The sequence below is a fragment of the Oxyura jamaicensis genome, chromosome 7 (genome assembly GCF_011077185.1).
Source record: "Oxyura jamaicensis isolate SHBP4307 breed ruddy duck chromosome 7, BPBGC_Ojam_1.0, whole genome shotgun sequence".
NCBI lineage: Eukaryota > Metazoa > Chordata > Aves > Anseriformes > Anatidae > Oxyura > Oxyura jamaicensis.
The window spans coordinates 15,881,270-15,902,798 of record NC_048899.1 but is presented as its reverse complement, the minus strand read 5'-3'; the positions used below and the strand labels follow the sequence as shown (position 1 = coordinate 15,902,798).

Sequence of the window (21,529 nt, the reverse complement as noted above, 5' to 3'; positions counted from 1 at the left end):
TTAGGTTAGCACAAGGAATCATGGCTTGTGCTTGACCTGTTTTGTGCTCTGCAAATATGTACTTACAGCCCTGATCCTATGAGGATTTACGGACAAGTCTAATTTTAGGCACTGTGTCATCCTACTGAGTGACTACAAGTCACTGTATGTAAGAATAAGGAAGCATCTGTATCTTGATAGGACTGATACCCATACACTTTAAGCAACAGGAGTTGTCCTCGTACTGCTTTCATAGTTTGTACATTCTATGTGGAAAAAAAATAAAGGATTAAATTTGAGACTAAAAAATCAGAAATCTAAAATGTGGAACATGGCACTGTGTAGTGGAATGAAGAATCTAATCAGTCTACAGCAGCTAGGTGCATCATACCCACAGAACCATATCAGACTGCAGTTGTGTTGTTAATATTTCAGTTTAATCAGATGTTCTGAGGTTTCTACTGGGCTTCTGCAAAAGATCGTTTGCAATAAACTTATAGTTCATTTTAGAAAACACCAAATGTTTGTGCTGGAATAGTCAAATGACTCTGTAGCAGCTTGTGTAGCTGAACTAGCCTGCAGGGGTTAGCAGTTGTGGCAGGGCTGCCAGGACCTGGGCGTTTGGGTTGCTCTGGTAGTCTGCTGAACTTAGCATTATTTGGATCATTGCTTCCTTCCCTTGCCCCTTTTCTCTGATAATGAGTGTGCCAATCCATTGTGGCCCTGGCCGTTTGAAAGACAAGAAGAGGGCTTAGTTTGAGGTTCAAGATGAGTTTGTTATTAAATATGTAGTTCCATCAATATCAGCATTCAACCAGTGAGAGTTATGGGGAATCTCATTGTGGAGAGGCTTGCTGTGTCCCAGCCAAGCTCTTTGGGCACCACAGTGAGAAAGAGGAGTTGGTTGCAGCTGCAGATCAGGGTTATTCAGAAAGCCAGCCATGTGATGAACAAATTTGAAATTCAAATCTATTTTCTTTCGGCATTGCTGTAAACCCAGAGAAGAAACGTCTCCCATGTTCTTGTGGGAGTTCTTGTTTCTTGCCCTCCTGGCCTCTGGGGCAATGGCAGCTGTTGTTCCCAGTGACGGGGGTGCACTGGGCTGTACTGGCACAACTGGAGCCTGATTGTTGCTTCCTGCTTGGTGTGCCTCAAAGAAACTACCCTGCAGAGCTAACTAAAAATTAATTGTGTAGGCTGTCATAGATGGCAACAGATTCAGTTATTGCATTACTATTTATACCAGCTAGTGCTTCATCTAGAAAAGTCCCAAAGCTGCTTATTGTCCATGAGTCCTACTTATGAGATAAATGTCTTTATGTGGCAGCCCCCCCTTATATACGTCCTTCATTACTTAAATGCAGCCACCTCTGGGCATTGGGGGAATCATGTCAGGCAGAACTCAACAGCTGAAAGCTCAGCAGCCTGATTTCCAGCAGTCTGTAAATGAGTAGCGAAATATGCCTTTCATTTCTGTTGAGAACTCATGGGGACAAACTGAAAATGTCTTCAGTTCTGATCTCCGTTAAATAAAGAAAAAGACAAGCTTTTAAATGCTGGCTCTTCAGCATAGTTCTAAAAAATATGGAACAGGGAGAAAATTAAAATTTCAGTTGCGTTAACCAGAAATGTTTATTAAAAATGTTTTCTGTCACTTGTTATATCCAAATTTATCCGACTTCCTAGAAGGAGACAAACTGGTGCGTCATGGTGGCAATGTGCAATTCAGTCACATTTCTTCTTGTACTGGAGGAGGTTTGTGTCCTGCCTCTTGGATACCCTGCTCCCTGACTTCCTCTGCACTCTGTGCAGAGCTCAGGAGATCATAGGCTGTCCTGTTTTATTGTCCTTGTGGTGTCTGGAACAGGCAAGAGTTCTTGGAGTCAAGGGCAGCATGTAAAGTGCAAGTTACATACATCTGTACGCACAAAGCAAATGAATCTGAGCACAGAAATCTTTTAGCCTCCTTTGGGTTATTTATGACCACAGGTATGTTTAAGACCATGCATTTGTGCATATGCCAAATCACTGCACTGTTTCATTCATGTTGTTCCTGTGGATTTTGTGCCTGAAGTGTGGGTTTCAAGTGTTTACTCCTTGGTCTGTAGGGGTGGGACTGGGTCTCAGGAGACCCTCTATTTCCCTGGGCCTGAAATCCTTCCCCAGTCTGGAGAGGTGTGTGCCAGATGGCTGTAAGGAAAAGGAGTCACTGATGGGGATCTTGGGAGGGCTGTACAGCAGATTGCCTCTGGGAAAGACAAGCTTTCTGTGGTCCATCTTCCTTTACTGCCCAGTCCTCTTCTCCTTCCAGATCCACTTTGTTGTGGTGCAGCAGGCTGTTCTGCACTCCTCACCTTACAGTTGTTTGAACTGTAATTACTGTTTCCAAGGTGCAGTTAAAATTATAGGTAATGTGTACTATAAGCACTGCTTATTATTCATTAATGTGCTCATCACTGGATGAGGTGTTTATAGCTGTGATGTGTTAGTTTGCCATGCAGGGTGAGGATGCCTGGGGAGCTTCCTTGTTAAAGCAATGGGGCAGATCAGTAGCTGGGGAAATCTGTGCTTTCATGGACTGAGGCTCATATATCCTTGTTAAAGGTCTGCTTCTCCTCATAGGATATGCCATTCTGATTCCTCCCTGGGTTCACCTCTTTCTTCATCTTGTCCTTTTTTTTGTTTTTAGTATAAGAGATCACTGCTGTCCTTTAGCTTGACTGAGATGAGGCACCAAGAAGAGTAGCTGTTCCTGCTCTTCACTTCTTTGTGGGTCTAGCACACAGGATGTGGGAGCTCTTCTTCACTGATAAATGTTGGCAGTTAATTTGATCCTTAAAGGCAGGGAGGCTGTAGCAAACAGGTGGGTTTGAAACACAGAAATGGTTCTGATTACTTTCATAGTTATCTCCTCTGGCACCTGGCCTTATAGCCAAGCATTCCTGACCAGAAAGCCTTTTTCTTTAGTTTTTGTAAGTTTTTCCTGAATATTGCCAGTGATTTGTGCAGGAATATCAGTCAGAAAGTACCTTCATGAGCCACTATAAGACTAGGATTGTGTGAAAATTTTAAGCAGTTAATTTCTCACTTGGATATTGGCAGAAGAGGCTTTTCAAAAGGTGTTTTAAAAATGTGATCTAAAGACAATTCTTCGGGCTATGTTGAACCAACCACTGACAAACATATGGCTATCTCTTTGAAACTCTGATTCTCTGTTCCATATGAAAAAAAAAATCTTAGTCTCCTCTTTGTGAGGTAATGTAAATTTCATTCAGACATTAAATGATGAATCTAACAAGCTTGTGTCCTGTGTTGCTCGCTCAGCATACATCGTGGTAGGTTAACCAGGGTTTTGAAAGGACTGGGGAGAAGGCTGACCTTGTGCTGGGGAAACAAAATACAACCATGGTACAAGAAAATGTGCTGGTTTGCACATGGACAGTGTCCCAGCAGATACTCCGTACAATCATCCCTTGTGAAGTTTCCTGTAATTGGTTGCGCCTCCAAATTGTGTATGAGAGGCAAACAGGAGTGTGGCATTAATCACTACTCAAAGAAGTAGCCAGTGTACTCACGTGATTTGTAATCACTACGAGTATAAGTGTTTTGAACCAGGACTTTTGTTTATGTATGAATGGCACACAGTGCAGTGGGTATGACTGCAGATGTTGCATGCTGAGGTTTCAGCCACAATAGCTACAACATTAGGGTTCCCAGACAGCTGAGGGAAAGAGGGCTTCTGGCTGGGAGGAAGACCTTTAAACAAGCTCCTGGTCAGAAAAAGATTGAGAATGTTTGCTGAGTAGGCCTTGCTATACTGTAAATAAATAAAACATCATCTGCTGTCTAGTTACAGCAGGGGGATGCTGGAAAGATGGCACTGCATGATACATTGCATTCTGCTGCCACTTTGAATTTTTCAACTTCTTTTTGCAAGCAGTCTGTGCCAGCAGTGTATAAAAATGTGTAGACAGTGATAAAGACTTTGTGTGACAGCCACTGGTGTATCATCCTCCTCTCTTTCAGTCAGTCAGGTATGCCACCTGACAAATACACATTATTTCTTAACTAAGAGGTAGCTCCTAAGTCTTCAGCTTCATGTCTTTTAAACGGATACTGTACCGCAGAGCCTGGTTTTCAGGGACTGTCATTGACCTAAAGGCATCCTATTTAGATTCTGGGCAACACTTGGCCGATGTGACCCACAGGGCTTGTCCTTGTTGCAGCAAAACCTGTAGGTTGTGATTGTTCAAGGTGCCACTTGAAGGGAGTAGGGTCACAGGCTGAGGTTGCTCAGAGTCTGACTGACGGGAAAGCTCATTAGGTATTAGCTACACCAGTCCCAGTGGATTGTATTCAAGGTGGTTGTAGGTCTATCTTTTCTTCAGATGACCTGTTATTCAGACCAGGCTCACAGCCCATAAGCTGAACTGTTACTGGTCCAGGCCTGCAACACACCAGCAATAAAGGTTCCTGTGGCTGAATTAGCTCTGCTACCAAATTGTTACCAAACTGAAAGAATGTCCCATTCTGTTTTCCTTGCTAGCATAGGAGTTTCAGTCTGCAGCTTCTATGCAGCGTGAGATAATCAGAGCTGGTTCCCACAGCAGATTCCAGGGATAGGGTGAGCCCTCCAGTGACTGAGGCACTGCTGCTCTCTCTTCACATACAGGTAACTTGTGGATCTCCTCTTGTGGTCTTGAGAGAGAATTCTCAAAATGCCCCATTGATTGGCAGAAATTTGACCCTAAGAATCATTGGGAATCAGTGAAACTTGGGAACTTCTAACAATATTGCTCACGTTTTGCTGTCTTCTGGCTGGCTGGGAGCTCCTCTTGTTTATGCATTTCTTCCTGAACACATTACCTGTGTATATCATCGATGGGCCCTTTCTAGTTCTCTCTCCATGTACAAGAAAAAAGGGAAAGCCCCTATTTACCAGGTGTGTATGACTCACTGTTTTTTACATCTCTATCACCTGTTCTCTGAATAAGGGGTCTTGTGAGCACTAAAACTAACCAGACTGCTTTCTTACCGAGTTCTGTGATTTCTCCTTCTTGTTTCCCAGTTTCCAGATTTATCTGACATTAACCACTTTTGCTGTGGTTGATTTGGAGAGACCCATGTCATGGCACTGGTATTCTGGAAAGGATAAGGGGCTGTGTTTTGTTTACCTCTCCTTTAGCAGGAGGCTGAATTTGAGCCTGTTTCCTGTCCCTATTTAACAAGCACAAGAAATGAGTCTTTAAAGACACAACTGATCATGATGTGTGAGATGGGGATACACAGCAAGTGCCTGTTGGAGTAGTATGTGTCACCCACAAGATTGCTTTCTGCTCTTGCCTCTTCCATGCTTTTTCTATTGTGGTGTGGTGCATGGCTATTCTCCTTGGCAAAAGCCCATCGGGAAGTTAAATGATCTCTTCCAGTGTACCTTCCTAGGCGTTTGTCATCCATGATTGTCCTCTGCCGTCAGATTGCTCAGTCAGCTAGGTTAGCCTTTGTGGCTTCTCTAGGCTTTGTGTAATCTTAACTAAACTGGACTTCTGCATCTCTTGTGACATTACCAGCAATCATTGCTGTTTACCTCAGCCATGTGAGTAACGTGGTCATTACACACTCATGATAGTAAAGACTTTACTCATGTTGTAAGTGACCCTTAATTGCTATACGTTCATGGACAAAACCTGTACCTGCACCAGATGTGTAGAAAAGCATGCATTTCAGCTGCTGCAAGCCCCTTGTTGAGCAGTTTTTGCTAAGAACAGTGTACCATGTTTCTTCACTTATTTTCAGTCAGACTAGTTCCCAGGGGTCTAGATGAGCTATTAGGTTTCTGCTTCCTGTAACAAAGCCTTGCTTATGCTTGCCTGTAGCTTTAGCAGTCTTTAATAGTCTGGGCTGATATATCCCTCTTTCTCATATTCACTACCTTAGGCTGAATGTCTTTGGAAAATTTCATGTGTTTCCAAAAAACAATCCATCACACAGTACATTTGATAATAATTTAAAAGGAGTTCATCCTAGCCTACTGTTTTTCTCTTTTGTCGTTCACTTGAAGGGAGTGATTTCCAATGCTTTCCCTCCTGGAGGAGATTCTGATGGAGCTGTTTACTGGCATATCAAAGTTTGCTTTCATTTGGCACCAAATCCCTGCAAAGTCTGAAGGAAATTTTTGTTGACTGTCACTGTCAGAAAACGCCAAATTTTGTATTTATGGAGGCTTACAGAATCACAGTACCAGGGGGAATTGCTGCACACTTGGCACAACTCTTTCTTTGACCTAAGAAGGTTCTTGGTGGTGTAGAAGGGGATCAGCCTGTCTCCACTGAAGTTACATTTCTTGTATTTATTGAGCAGGGCAAACAACCGAGTTATAAGTTGTTAATGTTGGCTTTTGTGAACCTGCAGAGGCCTGTCATCTTCTCATGACCTTGTGATTCAGCATCTTAACGGAAGTGAGGTCAGTTTGTAGTTCTTGAGCACCATGTGTGGCTGCGTGACACTGGGTAACTCCAGTCTCACCGGATCCAGAGAAACATGCAGCCACATGAAGCATGGCTTCCAGCATTTACAGATCAACCTGGTAAATGTAAGTGTCAGTTTTCTCCCCTTCCCTTCCCACCTTTTCTAGTGATTTAAAATAACGAACAGAGCAACAGTGCACCTGCTACCAGTGACATTCTTCTGAAATGCTTCAGTGGCATGTCACAAGCCCTTCTGGAGTGATCGCTGCTCCAGTCTCTTGTGTGGGAGCAAGGCTGTGTTCTGTGCCAACCCCTGTAAAGCAGTGTCTTTGTATGGGCCAGCCTACAACTTTCACTGTTGGCGTCTGGTTATGTTGGTGCTGGTTTTGTTCAAGTGAATGCCTGTTGTGGTTTTGCAACTTCAAAATACCATAGGAGGATGTGGATTAAGTGGATAGGTTGTACCGCATCATGTCCCTTAGCCAGTGGAGCTGTAAGGCACCAGGGAGCAGAACGATGTTCAAGGGTTGCTGGCAGGAATGAGCTTTGAGACTGAACATCGTGCTGCGTGAAGCTGACAATGCAGATGTGCCCAGGATGACTTTATTTCCCACTGCCATCGACTGGCACAGCTGCACAGCTTTGCAAAGAGTCTGTTTCCCATACTGTTCTGATTTGAAACCACTCCATATCCATTCTGTTCAGTGCTCTGATTGCAATTCTGGCTCTGCTGTCAGTGTCTCACTCTACATCTGCTTGTTGAAGCTGGTCCTCATCCTGGTTTGCTGTGAGACTAGTGATGGGAATCCTTGCAAAGAGATAAAGGGAAAAAGATCCCAGTGTAAAGCCTTCAAGCTTCCAGAGTTGTGTATATGGTTATTTTTTTATTTTTATTTTTTAATGATTTACTTGGAATGTGTTTAGAGAGATCACGGTCTGATCTATTTTGAAGGAGGGCAAGCTGCTACTTTCAAACATGAGCATGTTGTGGCTGGCCACAGGAGAAGCAGGGGTGGGAGGAAGCCAGCAGATGATTGTGGAGGGGCTTTGAGTTTTGTGCTCTAGGACTCTGCAGCCCCTCCTTTTTGGGAGTGCTGGTCTCCTTCCTCCCTCTGACCTGCTTTAGGAAGGAGTGCCTATTTGAACAACTTTGCTGATTTAAGTTAGGGCAAAGCAAACAGACTGTTCCGGATTATTAAAAAAAAAAAAAAACAAAAAACAAAAAAAAAAAAAACTTAAAAATAAGCATTATGTATGTTTGATGCTGTTTAATAGATGTTTTTTCCTGCTGGGTGTAAATCTTTATGGGTTTTGGTAGCACTTCAGCATCATTCACAAGCTAATGAGCTGCTAATTATCAGTCCTGTCCAGGCTAATTAATTCTATTAAGAGTGTATTAATCTAGCTCTGAGCTAATGCAGCTTTGCTGCTTCTAGGACTTGAGCTGATGTGGTCAAAACTGGGACATAGATCTCCTTGACTTCGGACTGCACTGCTTGCACAGGCTCTAGGTGCTGTAGTTTCTTCTAGCAGCCATGAGAGCTGTTCTTCCACTGGCACCCAGGTGCCAAGAATGTGCATGTATTTAGTTTCCCCAGTTTAAGCGTACCTACCCCACACATCCTTTGGGCATGGCAGCACTGTGGATGGAGCTTCAAGAGGGAGAGGCTGAAAGCCAGTAGGCTTGGTGAGAGAAATTGGCAATGAGGCACCCCCTTATTGCACCACAGGGAGTGTAATAACCCTCCCTTCCGTCCTGGAGTGAGCTCAGGTGGGTCAATACAGTTCTGCAATAGTTCCAGCCTTCAAACCCTTCTCTATTATGTTTTGCCAAGTCAGCTGCTTGGAAATAGAGATTGACAGATTTATGACAGTATGGTTTATGGTGTATTATGTTTTGCTCGTAGGATGCACTGTCTTTCTGGGACTTAGTGCACTACACTATTTCACACAGGTTCCCAGCAATATTCTAGAGAGAAGTGTGCAGCACTCGTGCATTGCTCTGCAGCAGCCTATTAGCATTGTGGTATCTATTAAATCAATAGGTTTATGCAGAAAAGTAGCTAAGTAGCAGCTGCAAAACTAATGGCAGTCTCCTAAAATTGGGAGTGCAAGCAATCTAGGAGAAAAAGGCAAAGTATTAGAGTTTTGTTGCCTTATTTTGCTACCCTTCTTCTATCATCTTTTTCTTGCAGCCTCATGGCAGCCTGTGCTAAGCATTCCCTGGGTGTGCATTCCCTATTTTCAGTGTTAGTCAGCACTGCCTCCCAGTGCAGATCTCTACAGCTTGGTTAGTAACTTGTATCACTTTGGGTCCTCTTTATTTGTTGCTGCACCCTGCTCTCTGCAGGTTCCAGTTCAAGAAGACATAAAACACGGCGACTGTGGACAGAGTGGTGCAGTTAAACACATTTATCTGGGAAGAAACCTGTACTGACATGATGCTTTGCTTTGCTTTACAGGTAACCTGCTGTCACGATGAGGTTACTTCACAGAGTGACTAAAGCCAACACGATCAGTGGGTGTTAAGTCTCACATCTGAAGACAAGGGTTGGTTTGGTTCTGTTCCACCACAAAGGATTGTGGTTGGTGCATGTCTTTGTTAATCTCTACGTGTGCCAAGGGCAGGCGTGAAGCAGCTCTTTCCCTTGGGCCCCGTGGCAGCCCAGGATATGGAGGCTCTTGAAGTTGATGACATTAGCCCTGCCTTGGAAGTGACTGAAGACTTTTTCAATAGTTTTGATACTAAGCTTGAAAAGATCGTTCAGCCCTCTGAGGTGTATGGCGTGCAGGAGGTTCCTGAGCTGGTTGGGCATGAGGTATTTGATCAGATAACAGAAAGCAGGAATCTGAGGAATGTCACCTCCTTAGCCAAAAGTAACCTCATCTGGGATCACTGCAAAAATGGCCTGTTGGAAACCAAAGCTCAGACAGCGTTTCCTGCCAAAGAGCAGCGCATGGTGCAGAGGGGAACCGCTGCTGACAGCCTTGCTTGGGCAGGGGAAGGGGAGACTGCAGCTTTTAACATCTTCAATATCTGCCAGCGGAGGAGAGACAGGCCTCGCTCAGTGAATGACATCCTGGTGCAGAATGAGGAATCCTCCAAGTTCAAGCCAGGGCACAACAGGTCGCGCTCTGATATCAGCCATGTGAACTGGGGAATGGTCTTCACGGGCACCTCTCTGCAGCGGCCACCTCTGCCTGGTCAGGACAATAACTGCACTCTGCTCTCTTACCTGGCATTAACCAAGGGAGAGGACATCCAAGGAAACACAGGTTTGTACGAATGCTTTATTGTTTCTGTTGATGTGAAGGCTTTCCTATTTGTATTTAATGTTTATATTGAAAGAGAAGCTGCTCGTTTAAAAACAACTAAACAAAAAAAAAACCCTCTGAGCTAGCTCTTAAAATGATAGAAGTTGGAATGGCTCTCATATCTTTGATGCAGTTCTAGCTGTTTGCCTGGTTAATTACCATTTTTTAAAACAATCTTGACTTCTGTTCCTTTGATGGTTTGAAAAACTAAGCTTGTTTTACTTTTTGCTCCTACTTCATTTATTATGACTCAGGAAAAAATAATTTGTTTGCATTTACAATAGTTTTCGTACCTGATTTTCCTATACTAAAAAAACTTTAAATGCTAAAACTATTGGGAGAATGGCAAATGCAAAGTCAGTTTTTATAAAGAAATCAATGAGCAGCCACTAAAAAGAGGGTATACAAAGCTTTACTGTGAGGCCTGAGATCGCTGCCGTGTTTCTTTAAGAAATGCAGCCAATTCAGTCCATAAACAATTAACAAAAACTCAAGCACACTATTTGTGCTTGTCAATATTAAGACTTCTCTGCCAGCTTTGTATGGGGTGCAGGAAGTCTTGTTGTCACATTGAGGTAGGCATCTCCAGTGAGCCGTATGGAGTGATGTTTCACCAAGTTACAGTTTTTCCTTTCCCTTTCTCAAGCAGCACACAGGAAGAGGTTGTGCTCAGCGCTTCAGAAACACTGAACCACTATCTCTGTCTCTGTGATTTATTTTGTAGATACCAGCAGTGAACAGGGCACAGAAACGAAAAACAGTGTCACAAAGGTTTTATATTATAAATAAAAGCATGGCTTAACAAAGGAATTTCTAAAACCAAAGGGGTTGTGAAAGCATGGGGTGGGGGGAACAAGTGGTGGAATGACTCCAGTTATGAACAGGTAGGCTGCTTAGGGTTAAAAGGAGACTTTTAGGTTAGGTTTTCCAGATAAGTCAGCTGTTTTGGGGCATGAAAAGCAGGTGCGTAAATGGTTGGTTGTGGATATGTTTGTAGATAAAAATATAAATATATATGTAATACACATGTATACACACACAAAGCTGTTGGTTATTGTGTTATGTTGGGGCATGGTTTCTGTAACCCGAAGAAGGGTAGGTGCTCGTGGTGTGCAAGGGATGTATACCTGCTGCTATTTCTGTTCAGTGAGATATTCTGCTTCATGTAGAGCGGGGGTTCTGTTCTGCTTGCAGAATGTGTTCCCCGATGCATCACACCTCTTTCCAAGGTGAAGTAAATTACACCCCTTCTCTCTTACACACAGATTCAAGTCACATTGCTGGGCTCAGAGCTGTCAGCAGCATAGGTCTCTTCAAAATAGCTTTTTTTGTAGAAGAGACCCAGTAGGGTAGAGTTCTGGGATCTTGGAGGTGAACTGAGCAAGGGCAGGAAAGGGATTAGTAAGAGTGGCTGAAGAACTTCAGCCAGGAGCCTCCCATAGCCCAGCAGCACTCAGTACCTCTAAGATGCTCAGCCCACCCTTTCCTACTGTTTTTGTTGTTGTTGTTGTTGTTTGTTTGTTTGTTTTTGTTTTTGCAATGCTCCAAGGCATTTGTCAGTGCTTGTTATGTGCCCTCTAAGAGCCTTTTTGCATGGGATGGTTCAAGGGTGGTGATACCTGCTTTGAGGAAGGAGAACTGTACTCTGAAAATGAACTCTTTTAGTCTGTTTCCTTGACCTGTTCTGTTCTGCTGCTGTGCAGGGTTTAGAAGGTAGCTGTGGTATTTCTCCCCTCTGTGTTTACTAGAGAGCTTGCCACAGTTTGCTGCTACTGTTAGCTGAGCCGAAAACAAAAACAAAACCAAGAAAGTAGGTGTTGCACGTATGTGTATCCAGGACTGGTAATTATTCTCCACAGTAGACCAAAAATGTTTTTTAAGGCTGGCTAAAAGCTGTTGCTGTAGTTGAAGGAGTCTTAATGGCCTCAGCCTGTGGAGGTATTCCTTTCCAGGGCATTATGCAGATTAAGCCAATGCATATGAGTTACTGAGAGCAACTTCCAACCCCTCCTTTCAGTCCTTACTGTGGTAAAAGACTTTCCTCTAGAGCCTGCAGAGGTCTCCCAGTCCTTCTAGGCTGGCCGAGTTGCTGCATAGATTAGCTCTTCACAATTATTATTTTTTCCTTATCTTCATAGTATATTTATTTCTATGAGCTTATCTGTTCCTGCTGCTTGCTTTTTCATAATACAAATAAAATGAAACTGGATCCTTTCCATGTGCTGTGAAAGAAAAGGCTCTGAAAAGAAGCTGTGCCTTTTGGATCTGTATCTCCTAAGGCCGGCTGGCAAAACAGCGAGTATACTAGAAATGAGCGCTGTTTGTGCTACAGAGCAGTGTCAAGCAGTAAGTGGAGCTAGCAAAGAAGAAAGTTGTAAGCAAATTCAAGGCAGGCTTTTGTGTTTCTGGGCATGTGGCCTGGCAAACAAAGGGAGAATACTGCTTCTGTAGTATCCTGCAAAAGCTTGCTTAGATCATTAAAACACAATGTGTGAGCAGTTATCTTTGACAGTCATGTGGATGTTTTCATTCAAACACAACCACTCCTAAGACTGTGGGTGCTATAGTATTTTTCCTGGGTAGCTGTTTAGTGTGCCTGCCATGCCTGTGAGCTCGGGAACGGCAGAGCTTTCACCAACAGGCAGCTGTGCCCAAACTCAGCCAGCCCCACTGATTTTGGCAGTATGCTTTGTCAGGATGCTGCATCTATGGGTTGGTTGCAGCACTGTGGCATGGCAAAATAGGCATGTCGGAGAAAGGTGACTGCTCTAGAACTGGCTAACAAGGCCAAAGTCTACTCTGATTGGGGCCAGGATTTCACTTGTTTCTCTCTGCTGACTGATTTACCATTTTTTCCCTCTCTTCACATCTTTTCGCCTCCTCAGGAAGGAGCTGCAAAGACAGTTAGCTGGAACAGTGAGGTGTTGTGGTAGGTAAGGGAGCTGCTGCAGAGGTGAAAGTGGTCAGAGATCCTGAGCAGTGTGAAATGTTGAAGGTGTGACTTGTGGAGTTGTGGAGCCCTCACACTGCCCTTCTGTGCAAAGCCTAGCTCCTGACTGGTCTACCAGGGAGGTTTCTGAAGTCTAACTGCCATTTGTGGTTTTGCAAAACCACTCCTATAGCACTATCTTTTGTCAGCGTTAAGTAGCAGTCGCGCAGCCAGGGCAGACCAATATGCTGCTAATTGCCACTGGGATGGCAGAACGTTATAGCTGTGTGGTATTGTGCAGAAGATAATGGTGCTGCCATCTTGAGAGGCAGATGTGCGGAAACAACACTTCTGCACCTTCCTCTCTGGAGAGCAGGAAGCCTCAAACTACTTGGAAATAATCCCAGAAGTATCAAGCCAGTTGGCAAGCCGGTGCCCCTTGTGGCCAATCTATTTTCAGCATTAAAAGGTAGTCAAGAAATAGTTAGCTGTACTGCAGAAGTTTGGAGCCTTTCAAGATTTGAGGAGGCAAAATTGTTATTTAAAATCCAATGCCAGTTGGAAGTAGTTGGATGCCCTCCACTGAACTGGGGTCCGTAAGTGCCAGGGCCTGTCTGTGCATCTAGCAAGAGATAGCCCCTTCTCCCAGGAGGTTACAGCTTAAATAAATCACACAGAAAAGATAGGGAGGGTGAGCAGGGACAAAGAGAGGTGATGTGCTTTCCCTAGGTTCACACGGGAGTGTAATCTGGATCACCTCATCTCATGTGCTAGGTAATACTTACTCTCTAACCCTGCCGGCTATCTCAGGAAGTCCTGCAGTGGTTCCCTGCAGGCTCCCTCTTGATTGCCTCTTGGGCATGGGCACCCTGTGCTGGAAGGGCCACAGGGGGCTGGCAGAGATTGGTGGCAGAGGGGGCCAGGCTGGGCAGCTGTGTCAGGTGGAGGGAAGCGTGCCCAGCTCCCCTGCCCTGCCTGGGAGGCCATGCAAGGGCACAGAGGCATGGAAAGGGGAGTGCGGTGGGAAGCAATGGGAGGGGCTCACGTACAGTCAGCAGCTTCACAGTACAGGAGGATTACAGCAAGCAGCACTCATGAGTTTGGTTGTGAGGCCATGCTGGTCAGGAAGGTTATGTTCTATGGAGACTCTTGCTCTGGAGTTACAGCACTCCATAAAGCTAATGAACAGGGTTTTCATCTCCTGGGGCAGTGCTGATTGCTTCCAGTGATGTTGTGATGACTTTCATAACTGAATTTTCAGGTTAGTTGCTATTACACTATATAAGACTTTTCCTTTAGTGGTGTCAGTTAAGTCTGCTAATGTGAACTAACCCTGTTTTCATGGCTTTGTCAGTCACTTTATACCCTTTTTTCCTTCTTTTTGAAGCTGAATTCAGTGAACTTATACAAAGATCAGCAGATCATGCATCTTCATTTGATATTCTCACTTCTTTTGCAAGTTCTGCTGCTTTATGCATCTCCTAGTTGGTGGTAGGTAACCATCTCTTTCTGCACATTATACTTCTTTTCGTTCCAGAGCTGTTTGGGGTTGGCCTTGCACCTTTCTATCCCTTTGACTAAATCCAACCACCTTCTCCACTGCCTCCCGGCACAGGCTCTGTGTCAGTAGGTACAGAGTCCTGGTGGTCTGCTTAGCAAGCACTTCACAAGTGTTTGACTTGCTGCAGAGGAACAGAAAGGTTTGGGTGGAGTGGCTGGGCAGTAGGGATCATGTAGACTTCAGTAGTTTCATATAATTTAAAAGAACATAAGATAACACACCTGAAAGGAAAGATACAAATAATAATAATTTGTCTAGGTTCTTTATTCATACCTTTAGGCACTTCATTCAGTGTATTTTGCAGAACAGCTAAGCCAATCCCACCAGCAAATGCACAAATCTAAAATTAAGAAGTTGCCAAGTTCAACACTTTCAAAGCACGTTTTACTTTCCCTAAGCCTAAGGAAGATGAAAAAAGTGAATTTTCTTCCTGATGGAGAGAAATGCTGCAGCTTACAGGAGAGTGGGTGGAAAACGATGTGCAAAATTGTGGTAGACAAAAAGTACAAGTAAGCTGAGCTGGCCACCTTCACTTGCAGTGGCAGGACCCAGGAGGCCTCTTTCCTAGCTCATATCTCTGGCCGAGACTGCCACGCTAAAACTATGTTTGAATTGAGAAATGGTTGGAGAAAAGTGTTTTGGTATTTAAGGTGACTTCCACAGGTTTTTGCAGTTGTTCTCTCTGACTACATGTCTGGCAGTGCCATCTCTAAAAACTATGGAGCTTGTGCTGCAGCAACCCAGTGACCTGCAGCATTTTAGGTCACAAAGGCATCTGCTAAGTACTCTGGGAATCTGAGAGGAGGACCATTGACAAAAGCTCAATACTATGTAACTTGTGCTCATCTCTTACTAAGCGTTAGAGAATCCAGAGAGGAATACCACCTCAAGAGGCAAGTCCCTCAGAAACTGAGCATCTCTGCTTGTGCTCTTTTCCAAGTGACTTGGTGTTGCTGTAATCAGAAATGCTTCAGTAGTGCAGAGCAGGGCATGTTTTCCTACCTTACCAACAGGGACCCAAGTACAGTCAGTTGTTCAGGAACATAAATCTGGATGTGCTGAGACAACATTTGGGCTCCCTCTCAGGCTCCCAGACATGGAAAGCAGCAGGTATGTGCATGGTGCAGGGTGCCCAGCTGGAATGAGGTGGGAGTTCCCAAAGGAGAGGAGAGATGCTGAGGAGCCTATTGCCCTGTCCTCAGCTGCTGAGTCTCTCTTTGTTTCCTTCTGTGTCCTTCCCCCTCTTATCTTGAAATTGGAACTCCAAATGGCTCAGACATGGGCCATTTACTGTGATTTTTTTTTTTCTTTAACTCTTCCTAAATTTACTCTCCCTGTCTCTGTAGGGAGGAAAAGAAATGCTGTTTTTGTTTGGAAGGTGGATGGAGAGGTGGTAGCATTTGCTCTCCAAAAAGAAAGGCATTACCCAGCACAATGTGCATGGAGATGACAAAGGAGCAGAGGGCTCTAAGGGGTGTGTGTGCATGGATTCAGCCTTTCCCTGCCAGCATCTACTGCCCTAACCTAAACTACAGGAGACATTTGAATGTTAATCAAGTTGGCTGCTGATTTTGTCTCAGGGCAAGAGCCAGTAGAGCCGATTCACGGCGGCTTGAGGGAAAGGGTGGAATGAAGGAGGGAGAGGGTGCCTCTGTGAAAGGCAGGGAGAGATAGCCTTTCTGTAACTCAACAAAAGACAAGCAAACCTGCGTGCAGATGAAGGAGGGGTGGCTGGGGGAAGGTTACGAGTTGTCTTATTACGGAGAAGCTTGAACTGTCATCTGTACTTGATGGAAGCGAGAGAGATTGCAGTTGGAGCTGCAGAAGCGCTGCCTCCCTGATTGGATTAATAGAAAGGGAAGATGACTCTAGAATGGCTGCCCATTATCTGCACTACAAAGGGATTAGTGTGGGTTTCAGAGAAATTAATGGCTTTTGAGTTAGCGCAGAAATACTAATGAATGTCAGGGCCAGAGATGTATGGTGAACTAAATTGGTTCTCTTCTAGTGTGTGTGCGCGCACGCGTGTATCCATTTGGGATTATGAAAGTGTGCTTTTTCTCTACTGTTTTAAGTTTTAGATTGGGTTTTCAGTTTTCATATTTAACTGAAACATTCTCCAGTAGCATATTTGTCTGCAAGATATATTGTTTTCTATCATTTCAGACTTAGTGCCAAAATAATGATTTTTTTAAAAATTGTTATGACTTTTGTCATATATGCAAAAAATCTTTCTAGGTAAAGTGTAGAGTGGTTTGAATGCAGTGTTAAATGCCATCTCCATTCTGAGTATGTGGGCTACATGGGGAAGCTGAGGCTGAGCTGGCAAAGCAAAACCTTTGTGTCCTTTTTTGTTAGTGTAGATGGGAGGTAGCATCCTTCCCTCATTTTTAACTGTCTTAGGTTTGCATACCCACATTAAATATATTAAACCAATTAATTCTCATGAATGTTCATTAAGGTTGAAACTTGTTTACTGAATCCTTATAAACATTTAAAGTTGGTCTTCACTGAGAGCTTTTTTGCCAGCCATCCTGGGAAGCCCAGAACAGTGGGGATGCAGTACCTTATATACAGGGTTATCTTGGGCTTTGTCAAACCCAGGTGCTTCTGCTGTCTGAGCTCTGCATTGAAGACATACTAGGCATACTTGCAGGTGATCATGTTTAAAACTTGTTGGAGTGTGGACTGTTAACTTGAGTGGTAACTGGTTAAGCTGAGATGTTGAAAATTGTTTCTGCCTCCAGCTGCCTACCCCATCACTCTTTGAAAGCTCACAGCCTGAGGGTACAAACGGCTAGTGAAAGAGCTCCTTCTTGCTGTGGTTCCTAACACTTTGCATTAAGGTCAATTGATGCTGGGTATTTTTTTTGGTCTAATTGTGCCAGGCAGCAGATGAAGAGCTGTTCCCAAGTGGTTTCCTTGCTCCTGCTTTGGGAACAGAAACCTCCAAGGGAGATGGGCAACCGGAGGCAGAAACCTCATCACCTGTCTCTTAATTCTGCCAGTGAAAGCGAAGACCCATCACAGTTCTCTGTTACTGGGAAGGTGAAGTACAAGTCAAATAGAGCAAGAGTTTGTTCCCTGGGTTGTTTTGGGATGCCAAATGTTAAAGTTGGCATTAGAATGTAACAGTGAACTCTGCTGAATTTGTACAGGAACCACCAAAACTTGCATAGACCATCAATCATGTCCAGCCCAGGTAGAAATATGATGCTCACAAGTGTTGGCAGTGGCTGAAGCAGGGCATATCAGATTGGAACAAATTTTGCACTGAAACCTACTTTAAAACTCAGCAATGCTTTAGATAACTCCTAAATTTGTATTCCTTTTGTGCCCACACTAGCTGGTTTTCTCAGGACAAAGCAAGCTCTCCTTGACTTCACCTTGGGCCAGGATTTTTGAAAGGGTCCGATCCAAACATCGGCAGTGCTGAGACATTTAGGTATACGTGTTTTTCAGCCTGGACAGCCTGTTATTGTTCAGTTTTAGGCCCAGAGCCTAATTCTCATAAATCAGCATAACTCCTTTCTAGTAAAAAGAGCAACGCAAAACATCCTGGTCCCAGGTCACGCCAAAAAGCCCACCAAAACCCATCGCCGTCTGTGGGGTGAGGCTGGGTGCGGAGTGCCCGCCGAGGCCATGAGGTGAGGCCGGGGCTGCCCCCTGCCGGACATGGAAAATTACTTGGTGTCTCTGTCACTGTTTCCCCTTTCTGTAAAGTGTGGAAAATTACTTGGTGTCTCTGTCACTGTTTCCCCTTTCTGTAAAGTGTTTTAGCATCTCTGGGGAAGGAAATGCTGTATTTTTGGTAGTCAGTGCTTGTTTTGATAATTATAGCCTACTGAGTTAAGGCTATTTCCATGATCTTAGTCTCAGAATATGTTCATAACAGGAGAGATATATAAGCCAGAACGACTGAGCCAAGTGAAATGAAAGAATTAATGGTAATGTTCTATTTTTGTTTCCTCCAGAACACAAGACAACGTTTCCAAATATTCTGAAGAAGGGATACTTAGAAATTAGAAGAAACAATGACAGCTACTGGCAAACGTGTTATGCTGAGCTCTCCCCATACAAACTGTACCTGTATTGCCTGGACAGCAGTGGCAACCAGACTCTTCCCACCGTGTATCCGCTCATTAATTTTCAAAGGGTCACTGTTACTGGTAGCATTGAAGCCAAGGTGGTGGACGCTGCCCTGTCAGACAGCTCTCAGCTACAGCTGAAGGCAGAGTCCTCATGGGAGGCTTTGGACTGGGGACGGAAACTCTGGGAAGCTGCGCGTGCTTCTGTGTCTACTTTCACAAGACAACAGGAGAAACTGGAGAATGTGCCAAAGCCTGACAATAGCAGTGACCTTTCTCAAACAAATGGATTGGTAGAGAAGCCCATGGAACTTTTGCTGTCCATGAATTTGACTGAAAATAATAAAGAGTACCAAAATATTCTCAAATCAGGGACTCTTTACAGGTTAACTGTCCAGAATAACTGGAAGGCATTTACTTTTGTCTTGAACAGGTCTTATCTCATGGCATTCCAACCGGGTAGGCTTGATGAAGATCCTCTGCTGAGCTACAATATCGATGTGTGCCTGTCAGTCCAGACAGATACTCAGGATGGCTGTGACTCTTGCTTTCAGGTCATTTTTCCTCAAGATGTCCTCCGCCTGCGAGCAGAGACCCGTCAGAGGGCCTTGGAGTGGATGGAGGCACTGAGAGCAGCAGCCAATGCCACTAGAAGTTTAGGTCAGAACATGCAGGTCACGCTTCGGAACAAACCTGGAGATCGGCCCTTTGGAAATGATTTTAGAAAGAGTAAGCGGCAGTCTGTGACCACCAGCTTCCTGAGCATCCTGACCACGCTGTCTGTAGAGAGGGGGCTCACAGTTCAGAGCTTCAAGTGTGCAGGTAAGCAACCAGACTGCAGCATCTGCACCCACTCACCTTCTGCAGGGGAAAAAATCACGTAGTAGAGTTTATATTTGTTTTAGCAGCATACAGCTGCTCCTGCCTCTTACTGCAGCCATAGACGCTTTGGTGTGTTAGTGTTTCTTTGCTCTCTATTATGTGGAGAAAAACCTCTAAGATATACAGGGATTCACCAGCATTTGATGACTTCTGAAGTGTTAGACCGTGTATGCATGGCATACATAGGTGGCCCAGGGCTCCTTTACAGGGCAGTTGAGCTGTTTTCTTGCTTCAGGAGTCTGGAAAGGTGGTCCAGAATTAAAGGGATCTGAATTCTGGATAGAACAAGTGTCCAACATCAAGCAATTGTGTTCCTTTTCATTACTGTGTCTCCTTCAATTTGTTTTTGGAACTCCAGTTCTGAACCTTTTGGGGACACCCCGCAAAGCCATGCTTATGCTTCCCCTGACATACCATCATTTAGCGACACATATTCTAGCGACACGTACTCTGAGGTTCAGGCGTGAACTTACCCACTCAGTTCTTCTCCTGAAGCAGAGTTGAAAACATGACCTTAAGCCTCCGCATCTAATTGTAAATCTTGGATTGTTTGAATGCTGACTCTAGTCCTAGGCAAGAGCATTATTTTATTCTGCTTGGGAGTGAAAGGGAAAGAGAGGGAACTCATGTGAATGCAGTTCATTGTCCTTTTACTTTAGTAAAGGCACCTTTGCAGTGCAAATTTGAGAACCTTGTGCCAAAATTGTGCTCTGTGACTAAGTTTAGTGATACTCACTTAAAACTGCCAGCTGCATCAGAAAACAGCTTTTCAGGAGGGTTTTCTTCTTTTGTTAGGGAAGCTGCTAAGGTGCAGCCCTGGGGTGGGGAGCTTTCTCCTGTTGCTCTGGAACCACATCATCACGTGATGATTTCCAGCAGGATCAGGTCCCAGGATGACAACACAGTTTGTGTTTACAATGTGAAATAGGTTTTAGTGTTGCATTATATGGTAAGGGAGGAGACTTTACTGTAGGAAAGAGTGGATTTTGTCTCCCAGATATGGAACACTCATGTTCCCGACAAAAAGAAAGTGCTCTGACTAGGCCAGGGTTGCATGGAGTCTTTTCCTGTCATACGTTAGGCATTCCCAGAGCTTGTGTGGGCATCTTTTAGTCTGCAGAACTGAACAAAAGCACTTGCTCAGAAAAACATAAATTGTGACGAGTCTGTGAGAAGCAGGCCAGTGGAACTACCTGTACCAGAAGCTGGGGATACACAGCACTTTGGGAGCACACCCTTTGGGAGCACAGCTGGAATTTCAAGCTGTTACCACAGCACAAAGAAATGAATATTTGTAATTATCACTGGAAGAAACTGGGAAATCTTGTCTGGTTCAGAAAAGCTTGTGCTGAGGAGATGTTGGAGGCACACCAGCAAGCTGTGGCTCTGTGCTTGTACCTTGCTCCCTGCAGGCAGTTTGTGCTGTTCCCCTGCGTGGGCTGCTGTTTAACCTAAGGGGCCTGCTGTTGGTAATTACATCTTGCAGGCATTGAGAGCAGTTTTCCCTAGGGCTACTGGGAGGGGTAAGCTTGGAAAAGGATGAGGAGGGGGGAGGAAGAAAAGTTTTGCTGTGAATTCTTCAGCCATTTAGTGCAAATTCCTGTAATTACCGTCTTTGTGTCCTGTCCCAATGGCACATAATACAGCAGAAGCTTTTCCTAATTGAGACCTTACAGGAGGTACAAATCCCTCCTTTGTTCGGCCTGACAAATTAGTGCCAGAAAGTGGCAAGGTCCGAGTGGGAATCAAAGGCAAGCAACACAAAGATGGAACTTAAGGCTACAGTAATAACCCTCTCTAGTCCTGCAGGGGTGGGAGGGAAGGAAAAGTAATGACCAATGAAAAATGAAGGGTTTTTTGTTATAAATTCCCTTGACATGACAGCGCCTCAGGGCTGCTTTATTTATTTAGGAAAAGTGATTAAATAGTAATACAACAGGGCAGACCATTGTCTCTCAAGCTACCCCCCTTCCTACAGACCCCTGCTGCCTTGGCTAATTGATTGACAATGAACCTCTGATAAAGAAGGTTGTTGGGAGGACCTGATGGGGACAGGTTTTGTTTTTTTTTTTTTTTTTTTTCTACTTCTCTTTTTATTTTTTTTGGGTTTCCCCTCCGTGTTTTTTTTTTTTTTTTTTTTTTTTTTTGTTTGAATTGCCCTCTGCACCCCCCTTTCCCTTTCTCCTTTAGTAAAAGCTTTTCAAGGGACTGCTCCCAGACAAACAGCTGACACTCACAAGCAGGTAGGGAAGAATGTCTGCACCTCACTATTGACAAGTTTATCTTGGAGTCTGACTAGCACTTTTCA

General features: G+C 44.3%; 1 protein-coding gene across 6 annotated transcripts in view; it reads left to right on the top strand.

The window, feature by feature from the left end:
• The window catches only part of PLEKHM3 (pleckstrin homology domain containing M3), a 119,060-nt gene that overhangs the window by 6,527 nt on the left and 91,004 nt on the right, over positions 1–21,529 (top strand). For 5 of the 6 annotated variants that reach the window (XR_004752607.1, XR_004752606.1, XR_004752608.1 and 2 more), the window contains 2 exons: positions 8,909–9,722; positions 18,226–19,161. Coding sequence is in view for 3 of the 6 variants with exons in the window: in XM_035332362.1 (XP_035188253.1) it covers positions 9,119–9,722; positions 18,226–19,161 (1,540 nt within the window). In the remaining 3 variants the exon portion in view is untranslated. Of the gene's footprint in view, positions 1–6,350; positions 6,572–8,908; positions 9,723–18,225; positions 19,162–21,529 lie in introns of those variants that run through there. The other variant, XM_035332363.1, reaches the window with a different exon arrangement.